This window comes from Phyllostomus discolor, chromosome 1 (assembly GCF_004126475.2).
Source record: "Phyllostomus discolor isolate MPI-MPIP mPhyDis1 chromosome 1, mPhyDis1.pri.v3, whole genome shotgun sequence".
NCBI classification, from domain to species: Eukaryota; Metazoa; Chordata; class Mammalia; order Chiroptera; family Phyllostomidae; genus Phyllostomus; species Phyllostomus discolor.
Window position 1 is genome coordinate 152467491 of NC_040903.2, and position 27496 is coordinate 152494986.

General features: G+C 38.9%; 2 protein-coding genes across 4 annotated transcripts in view; one reads left to right on the forward strand and one right to left on the reverse strand.

Annotated features, from left to right (window-relative positions):
- The window catches only part of FAM98B (family with sequence similarity 98 member B), a 37259-nt gene extending 25712 nt beyond the window's left edge, over positions 1 to 11547 (forward strand). The window contains 3 exon segments of the mRNA XM_028506385.2: positions 5816 to 5983; positions 9165 to 9219; positions 9222 to 11547. Of these exon segments, the coding sequence (XP_028362186.1) occupies positions 5816 to 5983; positions 9165 to 9219; positions 9222 to 9517 (519 nt within the window). The 3' untranslated portion in view covers positions 9518 to 11547.
- A 2020-nt stretch (positions 11548 to 13567) lies between these two features.
- RASGRP1 (RAS guanyl releasing protein 1) overlaps positions 13568 to 27496 on the reverse strand; it is a 79524-nt gene continuing 65595 nt past the window's right edge. For all 3 annotated transcript variants that reach the window (XM_028507123.2, XM_036031597.1, XM_036031604.1), the window contains 7 exons: positions 26294 to 26398; positions 25640 to 25749; positions 24795 to 24939; positions 24054 to 24090; positions 23154 to 23309; positions 20829 to 21214; positions 13568 to 15993 (listed from right to left, as the gene is read on the reverse strand). In XM_028507123.2, coding sequence (XP_028362924.1) covers positions 15859 to 15993; positions 20829 to 21214; positions 23154 to 23309; positions 24054 to 24090; positions 24795 to 24939; positions 25640 to 25749; positions 26294 to 26398 — 1074 coding nt within the window. In that variant the 3' untranslated portion in view covers positions 13568 to 15858. The remainder of the gene's footprint in view (positions 15994 to 20828; positions 21215 to 23153; positions 23310 to 24053; positions 24091 to 24794; positions 24940 to 25639; positions 25750 to 26293; positions 26399 to 27496) is intronic.

The following is a 27496-nucleotide window of genomic DNA, read 5'->3' on the forward strand; positions in this document are numbered from 1 at the left end:
TCCCCCACCCCAGCAATCACCACACTCTTGTCCATGAATCCTTTTTCTTTCTCTCCCTTCACGCTCTAACCTCCCCCTGCTGCATTAGCTATCACCTCTCCATCTATGAGTCTGTCTCTGTTTTGCTTATTCAGTTTGTTCATTATTTCCACAGATGAGTGAAATCATACGGTATTTGTCTTTCTCTGACTGGCTTATTTCACTTAGCATAATATTCTCCAGGTCCATCTATACTATCACAAAGGGTAAAATTTTCTTTTCTACGGCCGAAGAGAATTCCATTGTGTAAATGTCCCATAGTTGTTTTATTCACTCACCTACTGAAGAACAGACACTTGGGCTGATTCCGTATCTTGGTGATTGTAAACAATGCTGCAGTGAACATAGTGGTGCTTATGTTTTTTCCAAATTAGGGTTTTGGGTTCCTTTGGATATAATCCCAGAAGTGGTATCACTCAGTCAAAAGGCATACATACCTGTGTTTAATTTTTTGAGGTACCTCCATACTGCTTTTTACAACAGTTGCACCCATCTGCATTCCCACTAACAGTGCAAAAGGATTCTGCTTTCTCCACATCTTCACCAATACTTGATTGTTGATTTATTGATGACAGTCATTTTGACAACTGTGAGATGGTATCTCATTGCGGTTTTAATTTGCATTTCTCTGATGATTAGTGACATTGAGCATCTTTTCATATGAATGTTAGCCATCTGTATGTCCTCTTTGGAGAAGTCTGTTGAAGTCCTTTGCCCACTTTTGAATTGGATTGTTTTTTGGTGTTTTATAAGTACTGTATAAATTTTGGATATTAACCTGTTATCAGATATATCAGCAAATATGTACTTCCATTCTGTGGGTTGTCCTTTTATTTTGTTGAAGATCTCCTTTGCTGTGCAAAATCTTTCAGTTTGATGTGGCCCCATTTGTTTATTTTTTCTTTTGTTTCACTTGCCTGGGGAGATATACCTGATAATACATTTCTACCAGCAATGTCTGAGATTTTGCTGCCTGTGTTTTCTTCTAGAATTTTTATGGTTTCAGGGATAAATTTTAAGTCTTTGATTCATTTGAAGTTATTCTTGTGTGTGGTTGTAAGAAGTTAGTCTAGTTTCATTTTTCTGTATGTATCTGTCCAGTTTTCTCAACACCATTTATTGAATAAACTATGTATAGTCCATTGTATGGCCTTGTTTCCTCTGTCGAATATTAATTGACTATAAAGGTGTGGGTTTATTTCTGGGCTGTTTATTTGGTTCCATTGATTTATGGGTGTGTTTTTATTCCAGTACCATGCTGTTTTGACTACTGTGACCTTGTAGTATAGTTTGATGATAGGTAGCATGAGTCCTCCAACTTTGTTCTTCTATCTCAGGAACACTGTTGTGATGTGGGGCCTTTTGTGGTTCCATATAAATTTATGATTTTTTTCTAGTTCTGCGAAATATGTCATTGAAATCTTGATAGGAATTATATTGAATGTATAGATAGGTTTGGGTAGTATGGACATTTTAATGATGTGAATTCTTCCTATCCGTAAACACAGTATGTGCTCCATTTATTTGTGTCTTCTTCAGTTACTTTCTTCAATATCTTATAGTTTTCTGAGTACAGGTCTTTTATATTCTTGGTTAGGCTTATTCCTAGGTTTTTTGTTCTTTTTGAAGCAATTGTGAATGGGGTTGTTTTCTTGATTTCTGTTTCCGTTAGTTCATTATTGGCAAAAAAAATGCAGCTGATTTCTGGATCTGAATTTTGTGGCCTGCTACTTTGCTGAATTCGTTTATCAGTTCTAGTAGTTTCTTGGTGGAATCTTTGGGGTTCTCTATGTACAGTATCATGTCATCTGCAAGTACTGACAGTTTTACTTCTTTCTTTCCGAGCTGGATGCTTTTTCTCTTTCCTTTTTGTCTGGTTACTGTGGCTAGGAATTCCAGTACTATGTTGAGTAAGAGAGGTGAAAGTGGACATCCCTGTGTTGTTCCAAATCTTAAGGGGGGCACTTGTAGTTTTGGCCCATTGAGTATGATGCTGGCAATGGGTTTTTCATATATGACCTTTATTATGTGTAGGTATGTTTCCTCTATTCATACATTGCTGAGAGGTGTTTTTTTTTTATCATAAATGGGTGCTTGATTTTATCACATGCCTTTTCTGCATCTATTGATATGATAATGTGGTTTTTATCCTTCATTTTGTTTATGTGGTGAATCACATTTATTGATTTGCAAATGTAGCAACCTTGCATTCCCAGAATAAATCCCACTTGATCATGGTGCATGATCTTTTTGATGCATTGCTGTATTCAGTTTGCTAGTATTTTGTTGAGGATTTTAGCATCTATGTTCATCGGGGTATTGGCCTATAATTTTCTTCTTCTTCTTTTTTTTTTTGTAGTGTCTTTATCTGTTTGGAATTAGGATAATGCTGACCTCATAAAACGAGCTTGGGAGCCTTCCCTCCACTTGGATTTTTTTGAAATAGTTTAAGAAGGAGAGGTGTTATTTCTTCTTGGAATGTCTGGTAAAATTTGCCTGTGAAGCCATCTGGTCCAGGGCTTTTGTTTTTTCAGAGTTTTTTGGTTACTGCTTCAGTTTCACCAGGTGTAATCTGTCTTTTTCAGATTCTATGATTCTTCTTGATTCAGTTTTGGATGATTGTATGTTTCTTGAATTCATCCATTTTGTCCAGGTTGTCCAGTTTGTTGGCATATAGTTCATAATATTTTCCTAAAATCCTTTGTATTTCTTTGGTGTCAGTTGTTACTTTTTTCTTTCATTTATGATTTTTTGGGGTCCTCTGTCTTTTTTCTTGATGAGTCTGATTAAAGGTTTGTCAATCTGGTTTATCTTTTCAAAGAACCAGCTCCTGGATTCACTGATTTCTTGTATCATTTTTTTAGACTCTATTTTGTTTGTTTCTGCTCTGATCTTTATTATTTTCTTCTTCCTACTTATTTTGGGCTTTGTTTGTTGTTCTTTTTCAAGTTTCTTTAAATGTAAAGTTAGATTGTTCATTTAAGCTTTTTCTTGTTTATTTTTTTGTTTTTGTTTTTTTGAGCTAGACCTGTAATGCTATGAATTTCCCTCTTCAGATTGCTTTCCCAGTGTCCCACAGATATAGATTGTTGTGTTCTTGTTTTCATTTATTTTAAGATATCTTTTGATTTCTTTCTTGGTCTCATTGTTGATCCATTGATTGTTTAATGACATGTTATTCAGCTTCCACATCTTTGCGTGTTTTTCAGTGTTTTTGTGATTGATTGATTTCTACTTTCATAGCATTGTAGTCAGAGAAGATGCTGGATATAATTTCAGTCTTGTTGGATTTATTGAGACTTGTTCTGTGTCCTAACATATGGTCTAGTCTAGAAAGCCTTCCATATGCACTTGAAAAGTATTTATGTTGTGCTGCTTTGGGGTGAAATGCTCTGAAGATATCATTTACATCCATTTGCTCTAGTGCGTTGTTTAAGGCCGCTGTCTCCTTGTTGATTTTCCGCCTGGAAGATCTATCCATTGAAGTCAGTGAGATGTTAAAATCCCCAACCATGACTGTATTTTTGTCAGTTTCTCCCTTTATGTCCATCAAGATTTGCTTTACACATTTAAGTGCTCCTATGTTGGGTGTGTAAATGTTTACTAGGATTATATCCTTTTGTTGGATTGTTCCCTTTATCAATATGAAGTGTCCTGCTCTCTCTTTTACTATAGCCTTGGTTTTAAAGTCTATTTTGTCAGGTATAAGTACTGCTACCCCAGCTTTTTTCCTTTCTATTTGCATGACATATCTTTTCCAGTGCTTTTCTTTCAGTCTGTGTGCACCTTTCAATCTGAGGTGGGTCTTTTGGAGGCAGCACATATATGGGTCTTTTTTTTCTTATCCATTTGGCTGCCCTCTGTTTTTTGGTTGGAGTATTTAAACCATTTACATTTAAGGTGATATTGATAGATACATAATGTAGTGTCATTTTATTGTTAGACTGTTTTCCTCTGTTTTCACTTTTTCTCTTTTTCTTAAAGCAGGCCCTTTAAATTTTGTTGCAGTAATGGTTTTGTGTTTATAAATTCCTTTAGCTGTTTCTTCTCTGGGAAACTCCTCGTCTCTCCTTCAATTTTAAATGATATTTTTGCTGGGAAAAGAAGCCTTGGTGTAGGTACTTGGTTCTTATCACCTTGAATACTTCATAGCTCTCCCTTACAGCCTGAAATGTTTCTGTTGAGTAATCGGATGCCTTTCTACTTGGTGTTCCCTTGTAGGTAACTACCTGCTCTTCTGTTGCACCTTTTAGGATTCTTTCCTTGTCTTAGTTATTATGTGTCTTGGTGTAGGAGCATTTGGGTGCACCTTGTCTGGGACTCTCTGAGTTTCCTGGACTTGTGACTTTTTCTTTCACCAGATAAGGGAAGTTTTTCGTCATTATTTCTTGAAATAGGTTCTGACCCTTTGCTCACTCTCTGCTCCTTCTGGTATTCCCATGATACAGATGTTATTACACTTTATGTTGTCCAAAATGTTTCTTAAGCTCTCCTCTTTTTTAAAAACTCTGTTTTTCTTTTGCTGTTCTTCCCGTGGTGTTTTTTCCCTTGTCTTCCAAAACACTGGTTTAATCCTCTGCTTCATCTAACCTACTATTTGTTCCTTGCAATGTATTGTTATTTTCAGATACTGCATTCTTTATTTCTGAGTGGTTCTTTTTTATGGTTTTTATGTCTTTTTTCATGCTGTTGAGTATCCTTATAGTCATTACTCTAAACCTTCTATCTGATAAATTGCTTGCCTCCATTTCATCTAGTGCTTCTGGAGCATTCACTTGTTCTTTCATTTGGGATCTATTTCTTGTCTTCCCATTTTGGCTGCTGCTTTGTATTTTTGGCCGGAGCTGTTAAACTAATCAGCTGTTAAACTCCTCAGTTGTTAATATCATCAAGCTGTAATCAGCAGCCAAGCTTAAGTCTAACATAGGGTGAGCAGAGTAGTTTTGCAGGTGGAGGTACTGCTTTCCCTCAGGCTGATGCCATTCAGAGAAGAGCGCTCTGCCTGAGAGAGATGGCCCCTGCAGTATGGGGAGTGACTCAGCATGGGGATCCTGGTAATTGTTCCTTCTGTCCTCTACCCAGAGCCACCAAGCCCAGACTGTCCTCTAGCGTCTCTAGTGCACTTTGCCCTCCCTTCGCTGGAGCCCGGGTAAGTGGCTACCAATGCAGTTTTGTGTATTGGCCCTTTAATAGGCTTTCTGTGTTTCTAGCAGTCTCTCCCTGGGAGACAGAAACCCTGCTGCTTTTCACAGCTGGGTGTTATCTGGGTTCTTTCTGGCTCTGGTGCTGTAGACTGAGGAGCCCAGCTTGGGGTTTATACCCTACACTTCTCAGGGGCATCCCACTAGCCACTGAAATATCCTTCTGGCACTTCAGCGGCCACTAGGGGGAGCCCAACCAGCCTTCTCTCCTCTTCTCCACATTACTACTAGTCACATTATGAAGTGGTTTCTTCTGTCTGTCTGTGGTTATAAGGCTTCTCTCCAGCTAGTGACCAGTTGGTTATTCAGGATGATTTCTCTACAATTTAGTTGTAATTCCAGATTGGTCCTGGGAGGAAGTTAGTGTAGCCTCCACTTACTCTTCCACTATCTTGGATCCTCACTTTAAAAGTCTATGTTAGTTTTTAAGTAGTTGATAGTGGTAGCTGTATATATTTTTTTAACATCTATTGGTTTACTTTTTCATTGTACATACTAAGTGTCAGATATTTATGATTGCCGTTGCTCTTTTTATTGAAATGTTCTTTGGTTCCTTTTCTCCCTTTGTCATTTAGGTGAAAACAGATGACATAGCAAGAATTTATCAGCCTAAGCGTTATGCTTTGTCACCCAAGACAACGATTACATTGGCACATTTACTCGCTGCTCGTGAAGATCTATCCAAAATCATTAGGACAAGTAGTGGCTCCAGCCGGGAGAAAACGGCGTGTGCCATTAATAAGGTTGGTTTTTCTTTCAGTACAGTGGAGAATGAATCTTTAATTTCCTCCTTTGGTATTTTTACAGATCTTAATTAATTTTTTTTAATGCCCTGGTAAACTAGAAAAGAGTGGTGGAAGGGCTTCAGTTCACCCAGGCTTAGTTATGTGTGTGCATGTTCATTTGAATTTCTGCATTTGTAAATTAAACCAAAGTTTTATCTGAATTAGAGGAATTAAGAATTGCTTTTATTAATAGCCTTAGGAAGAATTATTTACCATTCCAAAAAAGTAATTATTCTTTGTCATTGAAAATCTGTAGGAATCATTTCAGTTACTGACAGGTGCCTCACGTCCTTGGTGTAAAGGGAAGAGTACACACTTTGGCGTCATACAGATCTGGGCGCACATCCCAGCTCTGTCATTTACGTAGAGGAGTCATCTTGGGCACGTCACTGAATCTCATGGAGGTTTCCTGATTCAGAGTGTGGGCCCATTTCTCTGAGAGTGGTCTTAAGCTCAGAGAGTCTGTAGTTTTTACTTTTACTGCAGGAACAACAATAAACTAATCTAGAAGATTTGTTAGCTCCACTAGAATGCACTCTTCATTTAGACCAAGCACTCTGTGACAGCTTTGATTACAAAAAGGTGAAAAAATTGAAAGTATGTGATTTGGGTAATTTTAAAACATCATTTCTCACTCAGTGTAGTGAGATAGGTATTCTTGATGCAGGCTACCTTGCCAGAGGGATAGTTGTTTATGAAGTCGATTTGCCTAATTGCTTAGTTAGGCACTAGGTGTTCCTTCCTCCTACTTCCATTTTAGATCAACCTCCTCTATCTTCTGGAAGTGTTTTCTCTTTAAATACAGCATGGGGGCAAAAGGAGGTTTACAGTTGTGAATACATGAAATACAGAGTTTATTCTTGTATTATTTATTTTATTCTTTTCCATATGAACAATTGTAAACCTACTTTTCCCACCCCATATGTTAATACCTAGTCAATATCAGGTTATTTTTTTCTTGCTGCATCAAGAGTTCTGCTTCTTTAAGTGAAATTGCCCATCCCTTTTCTGAGTTTATAATTTATAGTCTTAATTATTTGAGGATGGTCTTTTTTTTTTTGCATTTAAGAGAACGGTTTCTTGTCATAATAAACCTGAAACTGAGACAGTTGACAGAATGTGGTGAACTTAACCTTCAAGGGAAATAAGAGGGTCAAACAAAGCCACTGTGTGTAGAAGCTCATGATTGCTTTGGGGTAAAGATAAGGATGACAGCGTTCAGCCTGAGTGTCTTACGGCCCCTCACCAGCAGGTCTCTCCTATCCCTTTCCTTCTGAAGCATCTGCTTAACCAAATGGCTTTTCCTTCTCTATTGCAGGTATAAGCCAACCCAATATGTATCCCTTTGAACATGATGCAAACCTAAGAGAAAGTTTATAAATTTTATTCCAGGGTGGAAAGTGTGCACATAACCAATTCAGCACATATTATGTGGCATCAAGGCACATGGTAGCAACCTGAATCAAAGCTGTGATGCTACCGTGTGTGAGACCTATTATGTGGCCCTGTAGCTAGGTCAGTGTTCCTAATTTACAATGCTAAAATATCAATGTGACAGGATGCATTTTTGAACTCCAGATTTTCTAAATACTTCCCAGAGGCTATATTAAAGTGATATAGAAGAGAGCTGTATCTCAGAAACCTAGGGGTTGGGGAGGAGCATTGATGGGTTGTTTGTGGGACTTTTTCAGGGGGTACAGAGATGCGCAGAGGACATTAGAACATCTGTTTGGGGGCTGTCTCATGATCAGTTCCTGGAGCAGTGTCTCCATATACCCACCAAAGTAGCATATTTGGTGGAGAGACCACTGAGAATGCCAACCAAGAAAGCTGTTTTTTGGATTTGGTAATTAGGACACTCTTGCTGACTTTCAAAGAATGTTTATATACTTCGAACCTTACCCCACAGTGAGAGTGTTGTACTTTTTGTGTATTTATTTATGATCTCTACATTACTAAAACATAGTTTTGGTGAGAATCAATAGAAGTGGAACTTAACTGATTCATAGGTTAGTTTGGTTGAGGAAGTTACTCTTTTACCTTCTTTCCCTGAAAGAGACTAGCAGGAAGCTGTTGGCTTGTGGTGGGTGGGAGGGCACCCTCCTCACCGCTGTCTGTCTTTCTCAGTTCATGGCACATGAAGTAGAGCCTTTCTGTAGACGTCTGGGGTCTCAAACCAGGTTCTTGGTTTGTCCTTCAGAGTATTGTAAGGCGTGGTTAAGGAAGGATATCAAGTCTTTTTTGTCTTTATAATGTAACAACTAGACCATCCCTGAAATTGAGCTTAAGTTTCTCATAGGGAGGGAATATTTCATTGAGAATCCTTATATCTCTTTGCAGTACTGCCTTGGATTATAGTCATTGTATTCATCTCTGACCTCAGTATATCCTCATGTTATCACAAACACTTTATACTTAGTTGAAATTAAAATGTGCTTAGAAATACAGTCCTTCATTGGATAGTCCATTATCAAATCAGTGGCAATGGAGAGTCCAGAGTTGTTGTATAAATGGTTATGAATTTATTAATTTAGGGTCTGTATTTTATGTATTTTTTTTTAATTTTTAATTTTAATTTTTATTTATTTTTAGGGAGGGAAGGAAGGGGGAGAGAGAGAGAGAGAGAGAGAGAGAGGGAGAGAGAGAGAGAGAAATATCAATGTGCGGTTGCTGGGGGTTATGGCCTGCAACCCAGGAATGTACCCTGGCTGGGAATCGAACCTGGGACACTTTGGTTCCCAGCCCGCACTCAATCCACTGAGCTACGCCAGCCAGGGCTGTATTTTATGTATTTTAATGTTTTGCTAAAAATGTTTCTTATCGTGATGAAGAAAAGTTTCTTCATGTTTGTTACAGAATTTTCTAAACAGATTTAAATAAGAGAAAATAACAAGCCTTTAAGCTTCAGAAATATTTCTCTAGATTGTTTAAAAATAATACCATGTTGTGAGGAATATGTCATGTATCACATTTATATTTTCATAATTAACTCATACTGCCATGTCTGATACTTTCATGTCCTTAAATATTTGGCTTCTGTTTCTTTATTACAACAATAATTTCAACATCACTTGGCATCTTTATATAAATTTTAACCTTTAAAATATTAGACACTGAAAGAGAATGTTTCTTCAAACAGGTGCTGATGGGAAGGGTGCCTGACAGGGGAGGACGGCCGAATGAAATTGAACCACCACCCCTGAGATGCCACCTTGGCAGAAGAGACAAGAAGGCGGCGGAAGGGGTGGTTGGGGTGGTGGAGGTGGTGGGAGAGGAGGGGGTGGCGGTGGGAGAGGAGGCGGAGGTTGGGGAGGGGGTGGGGGTGGGGGCGGAGGGTGGGGAGGTGGTGGGGGAGGTGGTGGCAGAGGAGGAGGTTTCCAAGGTAGGGGAGATTATGGAGGAAGAGGGGGCTATGGTGGAAGAGGGGGCTATGGTGGAAGAGGTTATGGAGATCCATATGGAGGAGGTGGTGGTGGATATAGAAGATACTAATAACTACAAAAATTAGCAGTCCTTCTTGATAGATACATTAGGCATAGTGTTCTAAATAACATACTTGAATGTCATCTTCGAAGTAAACACCATGTTAGATTCCTTGTCATTCTTTAATTGGGTTAATATGTAAGAGTATTGTTTTATACTACCATTTCATCTCCTGGACAGAATGATGATTTTATTTTTATCATTTTGTGTACCCTTGAGCATGTTATGTCTTTTTAAAAAAACAAAACAAAAACTGAGCTAAAACTATTTTTAAAAATGTAAATATTTATTACCATCAAACTTGGAAAATGGAAAGTATTTTATTGTCATGATTGAATTTAGATTGTTACCTGTATTTTATTCAGGTTTGAGACACATAAATGAGCCCACTTGTTATTAGACTGTTGCCTCATCTGTATTCCTGTGTTTTGTATTTGTTCATTTTACTTTACAAAAGAGGGGAAGGGACCGATAGTTTTGTTCAATAGGTAGTTGTTGTGACTTGTTTTTTTCTTCTATTGGAAGTGATTCCTCCGTAGCTCGGTCAGTGTTCCTAATTTACAATGCTAAAATATCAATGTGGCAGGATGCATTTTTGAACTCCAGATTTTCTAAATACTTCCCAGAGGCTATATTAAAGTGATATAGAAGAGAGCTGTATCTCAGAAACCTAGGGGTTGGGGAGGAGCATCGATGGGCTGTTCGTGGGACTTTTTCAGGGGGTACAGAGATGCGCAGAGGACATTAGAACATCTGTTTGGGGGCTGTCTCATGATCAGTTCCTGGAGCAGTGTCTCCATATACCCACCAAAGTAGCATGTTTGGTGGAGAGACCACTGAGAATGCCAACCAAGAAAGCTGTTTTTTGGATTTGGTAATTAGGACACTCTTGCTGACTTTCAAAGAATGTTTATATACTTCGAACCTTACCCCACCCACAGTGAGAAATCGGGAAAGGGACCAATAGTTTTGTTGAGCAGGTAGTTGTCGTGACTTGTTGTTTCTTTTATTGGAAGTGATTCCTCTGGCCAGTTTTCTGTTAAAGTTCCATTAACTGAAGCCTGAGTCTACTTTTTGGTATGCATATTTGATTTCTTTTCCTACTAGATTTGAAATCTGTGATTTTGTTTGGCAAAGCAAAGTTAGATTGAGGTTGGGACAGAGATAAGAACCAGTTTTACATGATGCTGTAAAAAAATTCCTATAGATTGTTTCTTCATCCTTTGGGTCATTATTTTAGTTATCAGAATATTAAAAAGCAGGCTGAACTGTATTATGTAGGATTAGAGTAATTTCCAGTTTTAATAGATCAGAGGTAAGGCCAAGGCATCCCTCCATAATTCTCATTAATAGCTAGATTTGTAAAACACAGGGTCAGGGAGTGGTTATCCGTGGTTTGGCCATGGAAGCAGTCAGAGGCTTGGTGAGCAGGAGTTGTGAATCTGAATCACGGCACTTAGTCCTGGGGTGTTAGGGGCTAAGATGGTCAGAGGGTCTCAAGGATTGGTTTTTCCTCACTTCAGCTGAGGAACGTGATGCTTGAGCACTATCTAGGTCGTTTCATAAAGACCTAAGTACAAGTGGAATTTGTTGAGAATTTATAGCAGGCCTACTGTGAATGGTTTAAGAGGTGGGCCAAGTAACGCATTTTTCTGTTACTGCGGAGAGAGAGAGAGAAAAGGGGCCACACAAATTTTAAAATTCCCACTGTAAAGTCTACCCGGGTGAAGGCTTCTGGTTAACACCTGCGCATAACAACTCTCTGTACTCTAACCAACTCAGCAGGTAGGAAGCTGAGTACCAGTGGACAAACAGCATTTGATATGTGGCAGTTGTGTTTTGTTTTATAGTAAACCCTGTGGTGAAATCTAAAATAATGTTAAAACTTTAAAAGTAAATATTGTGTGTACTGCAGTGTTGGCCATGTGTTTTTCAAGATAACCCTTCAAAGAAATTTGTTCGGGATAGGAAGACAATTTGTTTTGGTTATTTGTAAACTTATTTTTAATGTGTTTATATTAAATAATAGACTTAATTTTGTTCGTGATTGTCAGAGAATGTTTTCCATAATTAGGAAAACATTTTTATTAGTACCTGTGAACTGTGAAAAAGAATTTTTAAAAATATTTAAGCAGATGCCAGCAGAGTAAAATATTTCAAGAGAGTTATTAGTTAAAACAGAAAACGTTCATTTAAAACTTTTATATTTCTGCTTCCTTTTGGGAACTTTAGTTGCTGACACAGAAGGAGTTTATAACCACTCCAGCTTTTATCAGTGAAGGTTTATGAATAATGGCAGAAACATTATCAGTTTCTATAAGGTTTCTTTGTACCTTCATAGGGGCACTGTGGGATTACCCGCAGGACTCACTGAAAACCTTACCCAGGTTCGGTGCTTGCTCCTGGAGTTGTGTTGGAGCTGGAATCACATCTATGTACACATTCCCATAAACATCACCTGATTAAAAAGCTGAGGGGTCTAGACTCAAATATCTCATCCTTTCCTCAAAGCTAAATTTCCACGATAATCTTTGTTCAGTAAAAATTTCAGTCATAGAAGTGTGCTAAGCAGTAACTAAAATAGCAGTAAGATAATCTGAGGCCTTAATGTGAAAGGCCATAATGTGAAAATGTTTTATAAATTGAATGCAATACAAATGTGGAATATGATGAATGGTACTTCTGCTTCCTAAAGTTCCATACCTTTGTGCTTCCTCTTCATTCCTTTTTGCCTGGTTCTCATTTTCATTTTTACCTATTACCTCATTTTCCCTTGGTCTGGTCTTTGTTATCTAATAGCATCTCTAGATATATCTTGACTGGGAATTTCTGGATTAAAGAAGGTAACTACTCTCACATCTGGACCATAAAGAGAACACAAGTCCACCGTTGTGTCTTAGTTGGTTGGAGCACCATCCCATAAACTGAAAGGTTGCGGGTGTGATTCCTGGTCAGAGTACATGCCTAGGTTGTGGATTTGGTTCCTGGTTGGGGCGCATACAACTGATTGATGTTTTTCTCCCTCTCTTTCTCCCTTCCCCTCTCTCTAAAATCAACAAGCATGTTCTCAGATGAGGATTTTAAAAAAAGAGAGAACATAGAACATAAGTCCTGTCCACACATAACCTACCACACCATTGCACGTCAGCTCAGCAAAAGAAGGGCCGGTGTTTTCTTTGAACCTATTTCCTTGTGTTTTGCAGATCAGGGAAATTTTGACTCACTAAATAGAAAAAAAATTTTAAACAACATTTAATTACCTATGTTTGTGTCAAAAAAAGGTTTGAAAATTCAGAAAAGATTTTTGACTAGAGAATGTTCTGAGCCATGACATTATTATCTTGTGAGGAGCATAGGATATGGATATTTGGGATGGGAATTGTGGCTGGAGGAGAGGAAGTTTAATCTCTTCTTTAAGTTCAGGTTATCAGAGTGACTTCATTATTTTGTATGAAGTATGAATGGACAAAATGATAAATACACTCACATCCAAGTGTGTCAGAAGGCGTTCCATACTGGAATTTGAGTGATTGGAAGTTTTCTCCCTTCTTCATTGGTCTGGTTAAACAGAAGTTGGCTGGGGATTAAGGGGCATCATGGCTCTCTCTAATCACTAAGTAATCGTGGGCACAAATTAATTGCTCTGGATGGTCTGTCCATTAGACTGAACCATCCTCTACCAATTTCACCCACAGCTTCAAAGTTTCTGTACTTGCTAGTTTTCTTAGAACTGTGGAATTAAAGACCAAGCCACAGAGAAATGACAACCTCAAATTTGTCTCCTTCAGTGTTCAGTATTTATAGACTTGATATTTGGGGAACACTGTAAGTCATTGGCAATAAGATGGAAAAGGTTGAATATTTCTGTACTCTTCTTTGTGTTATAAAGAGATTTAGAAGAAATAATACTGAGTAATTAGTGGGTTCTGCTTTTCCTTCCAGGAGAACTGTTTGGCTAATAGAATACGGGAATGGTCTTAGCTGTGGATTATAGTAAAAATTCAGGTGAAGCTTCTACATATTCATGAACTAGAAGAAATACAAAACATCTATGTTGTAGGGATTCTAATGTCTTTTATCATATAAATATTACACAAAGAAAACTTACATTAGGTATAAAAAACTTTACAATCTGTACATGTTTTTTCCTTGCAGTTCTTTTACATAATACATCTTTAGACAGAAATTCACAAATAATAAAAATACAAGTCAATTACCAAAGCAAATGAGAAGTGACATTACTGTTAACAAAACAAAATTTGTCATTGTTTTGGCAGATAAACATATGCCTAAACTTATTTCAAGTCAGTACAAGACACAAAATTTTGTATCCTAGGCTTAACAAACCGATTATTTCTGTAGCTTCACGCCAATAATATTAATTTATACATTGTACTTCTTGGCCCTCTAGGTTGTGAAAACTGTGATGAAATTACTACTTCCTATCCATTTTCGTGATAAGTTCTGGAATGCCTGAGATCTTCTAGCCTTGTTAATGTGACTAAAGAGACTGTGACCTTTTGAGTTCCTATAAATTATAGAGTATTTACATAGAAACTAACCTGGAGTCTGTATTTGGGGTAGAGGGGAAGAAGAATGAAAAAATTTGTTACATGACTGTGTTTAAAGGAAATACAGCAGTACTGTTTTTCGTCTTTATCAGAGGAATAATAGTGAAGAATATGAATTTTGAAGATGATCATAAACTCATGTTGTTCTATATAAGGTAAGTAGCAAAGTGCTTCTATAAATGTACATACCAGGTGGTGGGATTTTCCAGTTTGGATTTAGGAAAGGGTAAGTTTGTGTGCAAAGTGATTCTTTAAAACACACTTGAAAGCTAGTCACTAACTTTGTTGCTAAAGCTCAGTACAACAAGGTGTGCAAATTGGAACCAGTCTTTCATCAAACTTCTTAAATGATCTGAATTCTCCAAGGAAGCTACATTGTGTATATGTGCTTTGTATTCTGATTAAGACTTGGCGTTGTTGGCTTTAGGTTTGGAACTTCTAGCTGTTGATATTATGTTCTTAGCACGTTGGTCACCTTGTTTATGAATTTCAAGTCAGTTTGGTACCAGGTTTTCCAAGAGTGGAAGGTAAGTTCCCTCCCCCACCCCCCTCACAGAAAAAGAAAATGATCGTATGAATTTTTTAGAGAAATAGAGAATCTGACAAAGGAGTTCATGAACAGTTGCCTGGACAACCAAGTTAGCTCGTCTATCATTAACCTTCATTAATGGATAACATGTAGGTCTCTTACTTGTGATTTTGCCGAACAATATAATTTACACTGTGAGCAAATTCTTCACCTTATAACAAACTGAACTTTATACTTGTGAGTTTCTGTAAATGACTAAAAGTTTAATTTACTTCCACATTTTATAGAGGAAAAAATATTCCGAGTCACATGCATGCCTGATATTATATATACATAATAAATATACATATGTACACTCTGTCAGCTGTTATTGAAGGCTCTGATCCAATTAGCTTATTTCTAAATAATAATAATAGTGAAGGCAGTATAAGCACAAATTCAGCTCAAAAATAGTTATAATACTTAAAGACCTAAACAGACTCTGTTTAAAAACAATAGTCATAGAGTCTTAATTCTGTCCACTGTGGGTTATATGAGGACAAATGTGTTAGCATTATGTGTAGCTAATTAGCCAGTCATCTGTGAGAAGGTATTGGCCATGTTTTCAGGTATTTAATTTGGTTATTTATTTTATTATTTATTATGACTGTGAGACTAAAATTGTAAGTTGATCTGTGACTGGACATGTCATATTGTTTAACAGGCCCCCTGCTATTTGTGCCTACATCTCTAGAAGTTCAGTTCCAGGTGTATGTCCTCAGGTGTATGAGCATAGGGAAAGGCTAACTGATTAGATTTGAGGTAGTGAATTGGGAACCAGATTCATAAAGAATGCTGGCATGTAGAAGAAGTGAATCTAATACTAACAAGCTTTGGATGGAACAAAGTAAATCCCTCAGTTCACAGAAAACTCCAGGCTGATTCATTTTCCAGGGATTTTAGTTCTAAGGAAGAAGCAGCCAGGCAGGCTAAAACTATAGATACGTTCTTATCACACTTTTGCTTTCAGGGAAAACAGTGTTTGGTATGAATGGCAACAATATTGCATTCTTCAGTTTTCCTTCCTTCTGATTCAGCTGAGTGGAAGAGAAAACAATACCACATACTGGGAAAAAAGAGTAGCTTTTCTTTTTTAAAGTACCCCTTTTAAAGCTGGTCACGCCAAGGCTCCCTGGTGTTTCTGGTAATCGACTTGTGAAATGCCGTCTGTGATCCACCCATCCACAGATTGCGTTCCTTGAGTTCCTGGGCTAAGAACAGTCACTTTGCTCCATCCGAGCTAAGACGTGATTGCTTTTTGCAAGTTGGAGGCTTTCTATTTTCTTCTGTGCATATTTCAGTTGGATCTTTAGAGCATCATTATCTGCTTTCAGTGCATTTATTTCCTAAAGTGAAAGGAAAATGAGGTATGTTAGTGAAGCAGCAATGAATAGCAAATACAGTATCAGGAGTATCACACTTGATTGGTGTACCCCATTCATTGTGGCTGAGCATTAAAAACTATTTTCAAGACAGTTATTTTACCCTGAATAGAAACGAACAAGTTAAATATCAAATGAGCATGTGCCAACAACAGTTTTTGTTAATTGTGTCAAATATGTGAGTGGCTAACAGGCAGAATAAACCATTCCCAGGCAATAGGTGGATAATGACAAAACCTTGGAGGTTGTGCAGCAGGACACCTAAACTTGGCACACCTGAACTCTGGTCAGATTGGAGGTATGAAAGCAGTGACTTGGAATAGTGTAATGTGAGATAGCATAGTTCATTTACTGTTCAGCCTTCTTACCCCAAACCATTGAAAACTAATGGACTCTTGGTAAAGGTAGGAATTTTATCCCATCTTCTAAATTGGGGTCTAGTTATCTAATTTTCAGTGACTTTAATTATATGGACAGCAGGTGGTTTCCAGTTTTGACTTAAAAAAATTGATATATATTTGACATGTAACATTATGTAAATTTAAGGTGTACAGCATTTTAATTCAGTTATATATTATAATATGATTGCCATTGTAGCTATAATTAACACCTCTATTATGTTACATAATTGCCCTTTCTTTTTAGTAATTGGAATACTTACTAAAGCTCGGTGATTTGAATACAACATTGTTGTCTGTGATCTGTACTGTGCATTACATCTCTAGGGCTTACTTACCACCTGTGAGTTTGTGCCCCTACACAACACTTGTCTTGTTCTCCTCTCCCACCCACCTTGCCTGATCACCACCATTTCATTCCCTGTTACAAGTTTGGCTTTTTAAAATTCTGTATATAAGCGATACAATAAGTACTTGTTTTTCTCTGACTTATCTCACTTAGCATAATGGGCTCAAGGTCCATCCATGTTACGGATAGGAAGCTTTCATTCTTTTTAATGGATGAATAATATTCCGTTGTGTATGTGTACTGCATTTTCTTTATTCATCCGTCAGCAGACTCAGGCTATTCCATATCTTGGCTATGTAAATCATGCTGCAGTGAACATGGTGGTGCCTTTATATTTTCGAGTTAGTGTTTCTGTTTTCTTCAGATAAATACCCAGAAGTGGAATTGCTGGATCATATAATAGATCCATTTTAAATTTTTGGAGGAACTTCTGTATTGTTTTCCACTGTGGATGTATCAGTTTACATTCTCGCCAGCAGTGCACCAGGGCTCCCTTTTCTCCATGTCTTCATCAGCACTCACCACTTGTTGTCTTCATGACAGCCATGCTACCAGGTGTGAGGTAATGTTTCATTGTGGTTTTCATTTCCATTTCCTTGGTGGTCAGTGCTAATAAGCACATTTTCATGTACCTGTTGGGCATCTATATGTATGTCTTTTCCTTCTTAGGAAAAATGTCTGTTCTTCTGTCCATTTGTTAATTGAAATTTTTCTTACTGAGATTGATGAGTTTCATATATCAGTATTTTGGTGTTAACCCTTTATATGGTATAGTTTGCAAAAATTTTCTTCAATTCTGTAGGTTGCCTTTATCATTTTGTTGTTTCTTTTGCTTTGCAAAAGCTTTTAAGTTTGATGTAGTATCATTTGTTGATTTTTACTATTGCTTTTGCTTTTGGTGTCATATTCAAAAAGATAATTGTCAAGACCAGTATTGAGGAGCTTCTTCCCTGTTTTTCTTTCAGGAGTTTTATAATATTGGGTCTTATGTTTAATTTTTTTTATCCATTTTGGGTTAATTTTTGTGAGAAAGGTAAGATGGATGTCTGGTTTCAGTACTCTGCATGTATTTTTCCAGTTTTCCCAAAACCATTTGTTGAAGATACTGTATTTTCCTCACTGGGTGATCTAGGCTCCCTCATCAAATAGGAGCTGACTGCATAAACAGGGATTTAATTCTGGGCTCTCCACTGATCTACATGTTTCCACTGGTCTACATGTTTATTTTTGTGCTGATACCGTACTGTTTCAATACTGTAGCTTTGTAGTAGTCTGAAATCAGGAAGTTTGATATCTCCAACTTTCTTTTTTATCAGAATTGCTTTGATTATTTGGGGTCTTTTGTGGTTCCATACAGTTTTTTAGGATTGTTTTACATTATTTGAAGAATGCCATTGGTGTTTTGATGGGGATTGCATTGCATTGCATCTGTAGATTACTTTGGGCACTGTGGATATAACAATATTAATTTCCTAATGCATGAACACAAGTGTCTTTCCATTTGTGTGTGTCCTCTTCAGTTTCTTTCGGCAAAGTCTGGTAGTTTTCATTGTACAGATCTTTCACTTCTTTAGTTAAATGTACTTCAAGTATTTTATTGTTTTTGATGCTACTGTCAATAGGATAGTTTTATTTCTTTTTTAAGTGTATAAAAACAGAACCAATTTCTCTATGCTGATTTTTGTATCCTGCAGTTTCACGGAAATTATTGATTAGTTCCAACAGTTTTTGGAACTAATCATCTTTTTAGGTTGCATCTTTGGGGTTCTATATGCAGATCATATTACCTGCAGATAATTTCCTGTTTTGGATGACGTGTATTTCTTTTTTTGCCTAATCACTCTAGCTAATTCCAGCACTATACTGAATAAGAGTGGTGAGAGAGAGCTTCCTTGTCTCTTTAGATCTTAGAGGAAAAGCTTTAAATTTTCCTCTGTTGAGTATAAAGTTAACTAGCTGTGGGTTTGTTGTATATGGCCCCTATTGTGTTATGCTCCTTCTGTACCCAATCTGCTGGTTTTCTCAAATGCATTTCTGCACTGAGATGATCATGTGATGCTTATGTTTCATTTTATTAATATGTACTACATTTATTGATTTGCATATGTTGAGCCATCCTTGCATCCCAGGGATAAATCCCACTTGGTTATAGTGTATAATCTTTTTACATGTTCTTGAATTCAGTTTGCTAATATTTTGTTGAGAATTTATGTATCTATATTTATCAGTGATATTGGCCTATAGTTTTGTCTACTTTTTTTTTAAAGATTTTGTTTTTAGAGGGAAAGGGGGAGAGGGGAAGGGAAGGAAAGAGGGAGAGAAACATCAATGTGTGGTTTTCTCTCACACATCCTGACTGGGAATTGAACTGGTGACCCTTTGGTTCATAGGCTGGTGCTCAATCCACTGAGCTGCACCAGCCAGGATTCTTGTGGTGTCTGTATCTGTTTTTGGTATCAAGGTAATGCTGCCCACATAGAATGAGTTTGGAAGTATTCCCTCCTCAATTTTTTGAGCTTGAGAAGAATTTGTGTTAATTCTTCTTCAAATGTTTGGTAGAATTTGCTGGTGAAGCCATTTGATCCTGGGGTTTCTGTGTTGGGAAGTTTTTCATTACTATTCAGTCTCTCTGCTTATTATTGGTCTGTTCAAATTTCTGCTTCTTCCTGATTCTGTCTGGGTATACATTGTGTATTTCTAGAAATTTATCTACTTCTTTTCAGTTATCTAATTTGTTGGTGTATAATTGTTCATACTGATCTCTTGTGGTCTTATGTATTTTGTAGTAACAGTTGTAATGGCTCCTTTTGCATTTCTAATTTTATTTGAGTCTTCTTTTTTTCTTAGACTGGCTAAAGGCTTGTCAGTTTTGTTTATCTTTTCAAAAAACCAGCTTTTGTTTTCATTGAGCCTTTATTATTTTTCTTGTCTCTGTTTCACTTATTTCCACTCTGTTATTTTTCTCCTTTCTGCCGACTTTGGGCTTACTTTTTTTTTTTCCCCAAGACATGTAAAGTTAGGTTAAGATCTAACTTCTTAAAGATATGCATTTATTGTTAAAACTTTCCTCTCATAACTGCTTTTGCTATATCCCATAAGTTCTGATATACTGTATTCCATTTTCATTTGTTTTGAGATAATTTTTTATTTCCCATTGGATTTCTTTGACCCATTGATTGTTCTGTTCCCATATATTTGTAAATTTTCATTTTTCCTCTTGTTGATTTCTAGTTTCATACTACTGTGGTCTAAAATTATAGTTGGTATGATTTCAGTCTTTAAATTTGCTGAGATTTGTTTTGTGCCCTATCATTTGGTTTATCCTGGGAAATGTTCCCTGTACGCTGAAGAAGAATGTGTATTCTGCTGCTCTTGGATAGACTTTCCTATGTATGTCTGTCTATTAAGTTGGTTTGTAGAGTGTGGTTCAATTTAACATTTTCTGTTAAATTGACTGGATAACCTATCCATTGTTGACAGTGGGGTATTCCTATTGATTTACCTGTTCTAATACATACATATAGCAGATCAGCACATTATGTAATGCGTTAGAAATGATTTCCCTTGTTTATATTAAGAGTGAAGCTTTTTTTTTTGGTAGCACAAAAGTCACCTAAAAGTCACCTTTTAGGAAGATGCCTAGGCAACCATGAAGGTCCCAAAACATAACCCTGATGAACAGAGTAAAAATTACAAGGAAGGAGGACTTAGATAAGTTCATTTTAAGTTCCAGCTAGAAAAGGGGTGTGGTGTCCGCACAGTAACACTGACCAGTAGACAGTTTTCCCCCTCAAGGAGCCTGCTGTGAAGGGTGGTGGGCACTGGCTCTTTGAAGTGGTGCCATTATGGTGACAGGGAGCCCTGGACATACTCTGTTCTCCTGTAAGTGAATCAGGGCCTACACTGGTTTCTTTGAGAGAAAGCCAGAATCCTTTTTTTTCCTTTCTTTTTTGGCTTTATTCCAGTAATCAATCTGGTCTGAACCTTGTCTATATGTCCTTCCCTAGTTCAGGCCCGCTTCTCAGAGAGTAAGAAAAGAAAGGAAAAGGTACCTGTTCCAGCTCTTGGTAGGTTGGGAGTTTGAGGTGACGGAGCTCCTCCTTTGATTTTATGAGGGAGTCTTTATTCTCCCACTTGACAAAAGCCCGCTTTCTGACCAGGACTGGGCTGGGACAGGGAGATGTCGGGCTGGGAAGCACGTACAGAGTGTCTTGGGCTGTCTTCCGTGGGGAAGACAGTGTGAAAGGGCCAGAAGGGCCCTCACTGCCAATCCAGGGCAGGAATTCCGTCTGTGTGGCCTTGTGGGCCACAGTCCTCTTCAGCCGAACAGAAATCTTCTGTGAGGACACCCCCATGAGCATGATGGTCCGATCCTTACTGTCTTCACCTTGTTCCACAGCCTCCCCATTAGGGAACGTGAAAGGTCCTTCCTCAGGGGCTGTAGGGAGGTACATGACATGTTAGTACTCTAGTTCAAAAAAGCAGACTCAAGATGAATGCATTCGTGTCAAATGAGATCTTTCTTACTGTCACAGGAATTCCACAGGCCACAGATGGACTCACTTTCAGGTGCCCAGTGTAGGCATGAGGGGGACTGAAGGTTGGGGGCTTTGCTGCCATGCTGTGGTTGCCGGTATCAGGCCCCATCCACCCTGGGAAAGGGCATTTTTTTCTATTTGCACAAAGGTTGCCTAGAAAGTTTCTGTTTCTTCAGAAAAATTGATCCCCTTCTGCCTCGATGCTGTAATGTTTCATAAATTAAAGAGGGCAGGGTTGATATATAGGCTGAAACATTTCATAAATACCTTCAGTAGGCCCTGGGATTTGGTCCTGAGACAGGCAGCCTTGATCAGCTGGTAGGAATTCTCTCTGGCACCTATTAGCCCATTTGTGCAATAGGCACAGCTTAACTCTGAGAGGGGAATTCTGGCTTTGTGGAAGTGTATCAAAATGTACTGCCCTTGTTTGATACTGATTAGAAAAGGAAAGAGGAGTTGTTCTGGTTTTCTTCTTTGAACCAGCACCCTAACCCAGGACCCAGCCTAGATATTAACCAAAAGAAGTAAGTTCCTGAAATTCTAAAGTAGGGGCAGATGCATTTGAGATGGGTGGTAGGCTTTAATATAGCAGATCATCTATGTTTACTGATTCGCAAAGACTCAGCTGTAATTTTAAAGTATACTTTTCTATTAAAATGTTGCATGTATATATTTCTATCACTAAACTGTCCAGCCAAGACATTGGATTGATAGAATGGCTTCTGGACAACAACAGAAGTTCTTTGCTTAGCATTTGTAAGCTGAATCAACAGCTGTACTAGAAACCTTGTACAGATCCTAGTTTAATTTTTCCCTAAGGGAACATAATTTAAATTAATATTAAATATTTATCCAAATAAAGCTTAAAATTATAATTACTGTATTTTGCCATATATAAGACGCATTTTTTTGGCCCAAATGTTTGAGAGAAGAAATAAGGATGCCCATTATACATGGTCGTACTAATTCTGTATGTAAATGTTTTTAATTTTTTTATGTATGCTTATATATTAAAAGTAACTCTAGGAAGCAATAATGATATCTGTACGCAAAATAATACCCTGGAATATGATAATAGGTTTTATATTTAAATAAAAAATTGAATTAAAAATTAAAAGATTTTTTTCCTGAAAGTTTGGGCCAAAAACATGGATATGCATTATACATGGCAAAATATGGTATACTGTTATTTAAGTACCAGAGTAAATTATTATATTCACTCTAAAGTAATTACATTGTCTCTTTGGGATCTGTATTATGGGTAATGATTTTTTGTATTTCCATTTTCCAACTTTTCTGTAACACAATTATAATCCTTTTACCAGCCCAAATTGTAAGCCCTTCTGTTATTTGGGTCAAATTCCTAGACATACTAAAAGCTTGGGACAGAGTCTTAGGAACTCTTTCTTTTTAGGAGCAAAAAGAAGAAAGCAGATAAAAAAGCAACAGTAAAGGAATCCTTAAAATGGCAGGACGAGTTCCGTGCCATCACAGGGTTCCAAAAGTCAGAAGAGTTGGAAATTTATAAAAACACACAAAGTAGGTGAGTATAAGAGCGCATAGCCCCTCTTTCCAGACTTCACACTGAGGCCCAGTCCTTGACGCTGTTCTCTGCCATTTTCTTCCATGAAAATTTGGATTTTATGTGACAACTGTGGTACCCAAAGATGATGTGTAAATCTTAAAATGTAGGCTGCATAACATATAGGCCTGCTTTCCATGATGGTATCTGCGCTGGTTTCTATTAAGAAGGAGTAGGATGGAGGTAATTTTTTCTCCCTGAAAACCTCATCCTTCCCGTTTCATTTTCGAAGATGAATGTTCCCAGTGCCTACTTACCGTGGAGCAGGTCTTTGGCTCCCAGTGAGCAGAGGTTGAATGTGGGCCCCACAGAGGTGCTGTTGTTCTCTGTGGAAGCTACTGAGTTCTTGATGCGCTTCTTGCACTCGAACACAACCAGATCTTTGCACTGTTTGTGGCAGTTCATCCCGCAGTCTGCAGGCAAGACACCCTGGTCAGAAAGTCTTTCACTTCCCCAGGGTCTCAAAACGACATTCATACAGGGCCCTGTGGTCACATATGCCTGTCCTATCTTCTGGACCTAGGACATCTAACATTCCTAATGAACCCAGCATTCTCGGTTGGTCTATCAGTCCTGGAGCTCAGGGTCTTGTAACCCTCCCCATGAGACTCAGCAGCAGGAGCAGCACCCTGTTACCTCGGAGGGAAGAGGCACTGTCTTGGTTATCCCACACATACTGCCTACTCGAAGGGGGCCCTCTGGGCACCCAGCTGTTAGGTCTTATTCTTTCTTGCGATAAAAGGTCTCCTTTCCTTCAGTCCTGAATTTTTCTAGTCACAAGGCAGGTATCTGCTAATAAAAGGAAAGCTGGCAAGGGCCTTTGGTAGTCACTTCTGTTCCAAATGTGATTCTATACCTTTCATTGGGGATCCACCTCTCCATGACCGTATGAAAGCATAGTCTCCTACCAAGCCATCCCTATTTCCAGGGCAGAGAGAGGATCTCATACAGGGAACTGCACAACTGCTCACAGAGGTGCTCCTGTCTTCTGTGTGGTGGCAGTCACTCTCAGGGGGTCCTTTAGGGAAGCCAGTTTGAGGATGAGGCTGTGCTAATAGGTTGTGGACTGAATGGACAGCTACCATGCGGAAACAGTGCTTTATAGGAGCACACCTCAGACCAGGGGAAACAGTGCACTCGATAAAGCTGAGCCTTACCTTTGCATCGATATCCTTGTTTGATCACGCCCCAGAGCTGTAGGACAAGAGACAGAAGGCACCACACGTCATTCCTCTGGTAGCAGGCTGGGCCTTGACATCCACTCCTGATTTCCCTCATTCTACTTTCCGCCTCAGGTTGGGGGGAAACCTCATTTGTCTCTCGTATGCATTGTCCCTCTTGACCTTAGATTGAAAACGGGAAGTTTGTGCTGTTCGGAGTCAAATGTTCTCAAGAAACTCGGGATGTGAGCCAGGCCTTCTCCGTGCCACGAGCTGAATCAGGACAAAGAGGCTTCTCGGGAGCCCAAACTCAAGAACAAATCTCAAAAATCCTGGGGTTGGGGAGGAAACTGCTGATCGGGGTGGGACAGAGCCCAGATGACTTATTACAGGTAGTTCTTTTAACGTTGGGGAGGGGTGAGAATCTCTCACATTACTTTTTCCTAACGTTTGGAATAGCATATGAATATATATATAACACTTAAAAAACACATCCCAAATTTAACATTTACCCAAGGCCTCATGTACCAGAAGGGAAATAAATGAGGAAGGAATGGGGAAAGATGAGTGCAAGTGAAAAACGTGCATCTGTAGACTAGGTCAGTCTAGGCATTTGCTTGAGCTCAGCTAGGATGTGTTGATAGAGGTTGAGAGGTTTGTGCCTGGCTTAGTCATTGTAAGGCATCTTGTACTCCTCCCCAAGTTCAACCCTTCTGAAACACTCTAACAACAACTTACGAATCCAGCACAGTTGTCACAGAAAGTAGGCTTCAGGTAGGTTGTCTCCTGGAAGTTGTGAGGAAAGCCCAGGCCCAGCTTGGAGTAGATGGAGCTGGCCCTCATGAAGTAGGCCGTGATCTCGTCCCTGCTAATGAGGCCTTCCCTGCCGGCCAACGACAGACAAAGGCATGAGGAGGGGAGCAAGGGTGGCTCCTTGCCTTAGAAACTCCCTTTTCTTTTCATCCTCAACCGCTAGTGCAGTATGTGCTCATGAGCCGCCCTCTTAAGAAGCATACATGAATAGCTTGTAATGAGTAGTCGAGACAGCATTACTCATTTTTATAGAGTTGTTCTTTGGCTAAACTAGGTTTTCCCAACTAATGTAACCACGATCTGTAGGACTTGAAAAAGGAATGAAGGAAATTGTGTGTGTGTAGGGAGAGAAATACTTCATGCTGCAGATTCTGACTTCAGACAGTACGGAATACGTAACTGGAACCCACCCACCATGCATTTGGTTTTACATAGGAAACCAAAGTAGAACTTCTGTCACCTTGTGAAAAGTAAATATGCACAGTATTAATAAACACCAGTTTTTCATAATCTATAAGGAGAAAACAAGAAGGAAGACAAAACTTTTAAAAGTTTATAGTGGCCTGTTCCTAAACTGGCTTCATGGTTGCTTGTGGTCCACACCAAAGCCAGACAAGCATTCGTTTGGTGGCTGCTCTCTCGGCCCCAGCATCTCAGCCCAACTTCTCAGTAAGTGGTCACAGCAGCAACACATCCAAGTTCACCAGTTCTTCTAGTGACGCGCCCACAAATTGTTTTTACCAGAGGGCTCATGACCACATGGTCCTCACCTGTCTTTGTCCATCACACAGAAGGAAAATGGAAAACTCGCAGCAATTTTTTCAAATTCTTCCTGAGAAATGTATCCATCTTGGTCATGATCATAGTTCTTGAAGACAGACTGTAAAAAAAGGAGTTTCTGTGGTGAATACCGAAGAGAAACCAGTCACTTCTCCCTTTAATGGAAGGAACAAGGAAACATGCTTGGTAGGCTGCCGCAAAGGTGGGTGGAGGGTGGCCAGGTGCTGAGATCCATTTGCTTATCAGCTATGCCATCATCCCGGCTAGTGTGCTTGGCTGCTGGCCCGGCTCCCTGCACCGAGGGGCGGTCTCCCTCTACTCGGCCCTTTCATTGCTCAGCTCAGACTGCATCTTCTGTGGAGCTTTAGCTCAGCTGGAAGAGCTCCCTTCTCTCTCTTAATCCTCGGCTACTCATTGTCCCATCCACTTTCTGGCTCTTACTTTTCTATTGTCACTGGAGTGAACCAGGATAAATGTGGAAATACGAACGCATGTACCTCGCCCTCAGCATACATGGCACAGTGAACTGAGTATCTTTGGAACTCTTCTGCAGGCACAATACCAGAAGTGGTTTCTGTGTCTACCACTGTGCCCCTCCCTCTCTCCCCTTGCTTTTTTGTCTGCTGAAACACAGCTGTACTTACATCCACCATCCTCTGGACATGTTTGCTTATAGTCTTTGGGTCAGGTTTGGGAGATACTCCAGAGGCCCAGTCCACTACTACTGGTGGCTTTGAAGGTGTTAGTGGCTAAAATGAAATAATCAGAGAAACCCCTGTGATTATAATGCAGTATGATCTACAGCCTCTTCCTTTCCCAGTGCCTGATGGCTGCCACTACCTGACCGCTGCAGACAACGCCCAAGTATGTGCTCCGGCAGGAAGCAGAGAGCCCACATAATTGAAATTTAAAACAGTAATCTTGAGTAGTTCACGTGCTGGGTTTTACAGTTTATGAAATGCTCCTCACATACGTTATCTCCATCTGCAGATAACTTAAAATTCTCAACTTACCCTATGTTTCAATTCCTTCTCCATTAAGGCTTTTGCCAAAGCTATCAACCAAGAGTAAAGTGGATCCCTAACATTTCCTCTGTTCTCTACTTATTTGTTAATAAGTAGAGATACAGATGAGGAGAGAAATAGCTAAAAGGTAGAAAGACACATAATGGAAAACAATCTGAGGCCCAGACAAGCTGAGATGAGAGAGAGTCCACTCTTAAGTATTTAAGACTTAGCCTAAACTAAAATCTTTTCTGAAAATAGAAGGTACCATTTCCATTGAAATGCCTTCTAACATTCTGAAAATGAAATCTATCAGGTATTTTCAGTGAACATCTTTCATTACAATAGGAAGCTAGGACTTGGTCTTTGCTATAGAGACAATGAAATTTAGCCACCTGAACAGGTAAGCTGAATTTCTTATGTGGGGCAACTCTCTCCCCTTGACTACAACTTGTTTGGGGGCTGGGAAGCTTCCCAGGACATTGTGGGAAATTATCAGTCATTCGGAAGGAATACTGGAATTACAAACCTGCCTGTAGGAGAGGCGGGGCCGTATAACCTGGGATGTTTGGATTATGCAGAGCTAGGACTGCTATTTGAGGGCTCTGCACATGAGGTCGCAGGACTTAGTAGCCTGCTCTCTCTGACCCAGATGACTACAGAATGATGGGACTTTTCTATCTATCAAGCTGGAAATCCTCTGAAGTTAGCTTCTGATAGGTGCATATTGCTCGCATTATCAGCAGTGAATAACAGAAGGGAAATTGATGTGGGGCCACTTTATAACAGCGGGAGGTCACTCCAGCCCACAACACTTTCTCCCTTCTCTAATTTGCAAATCAC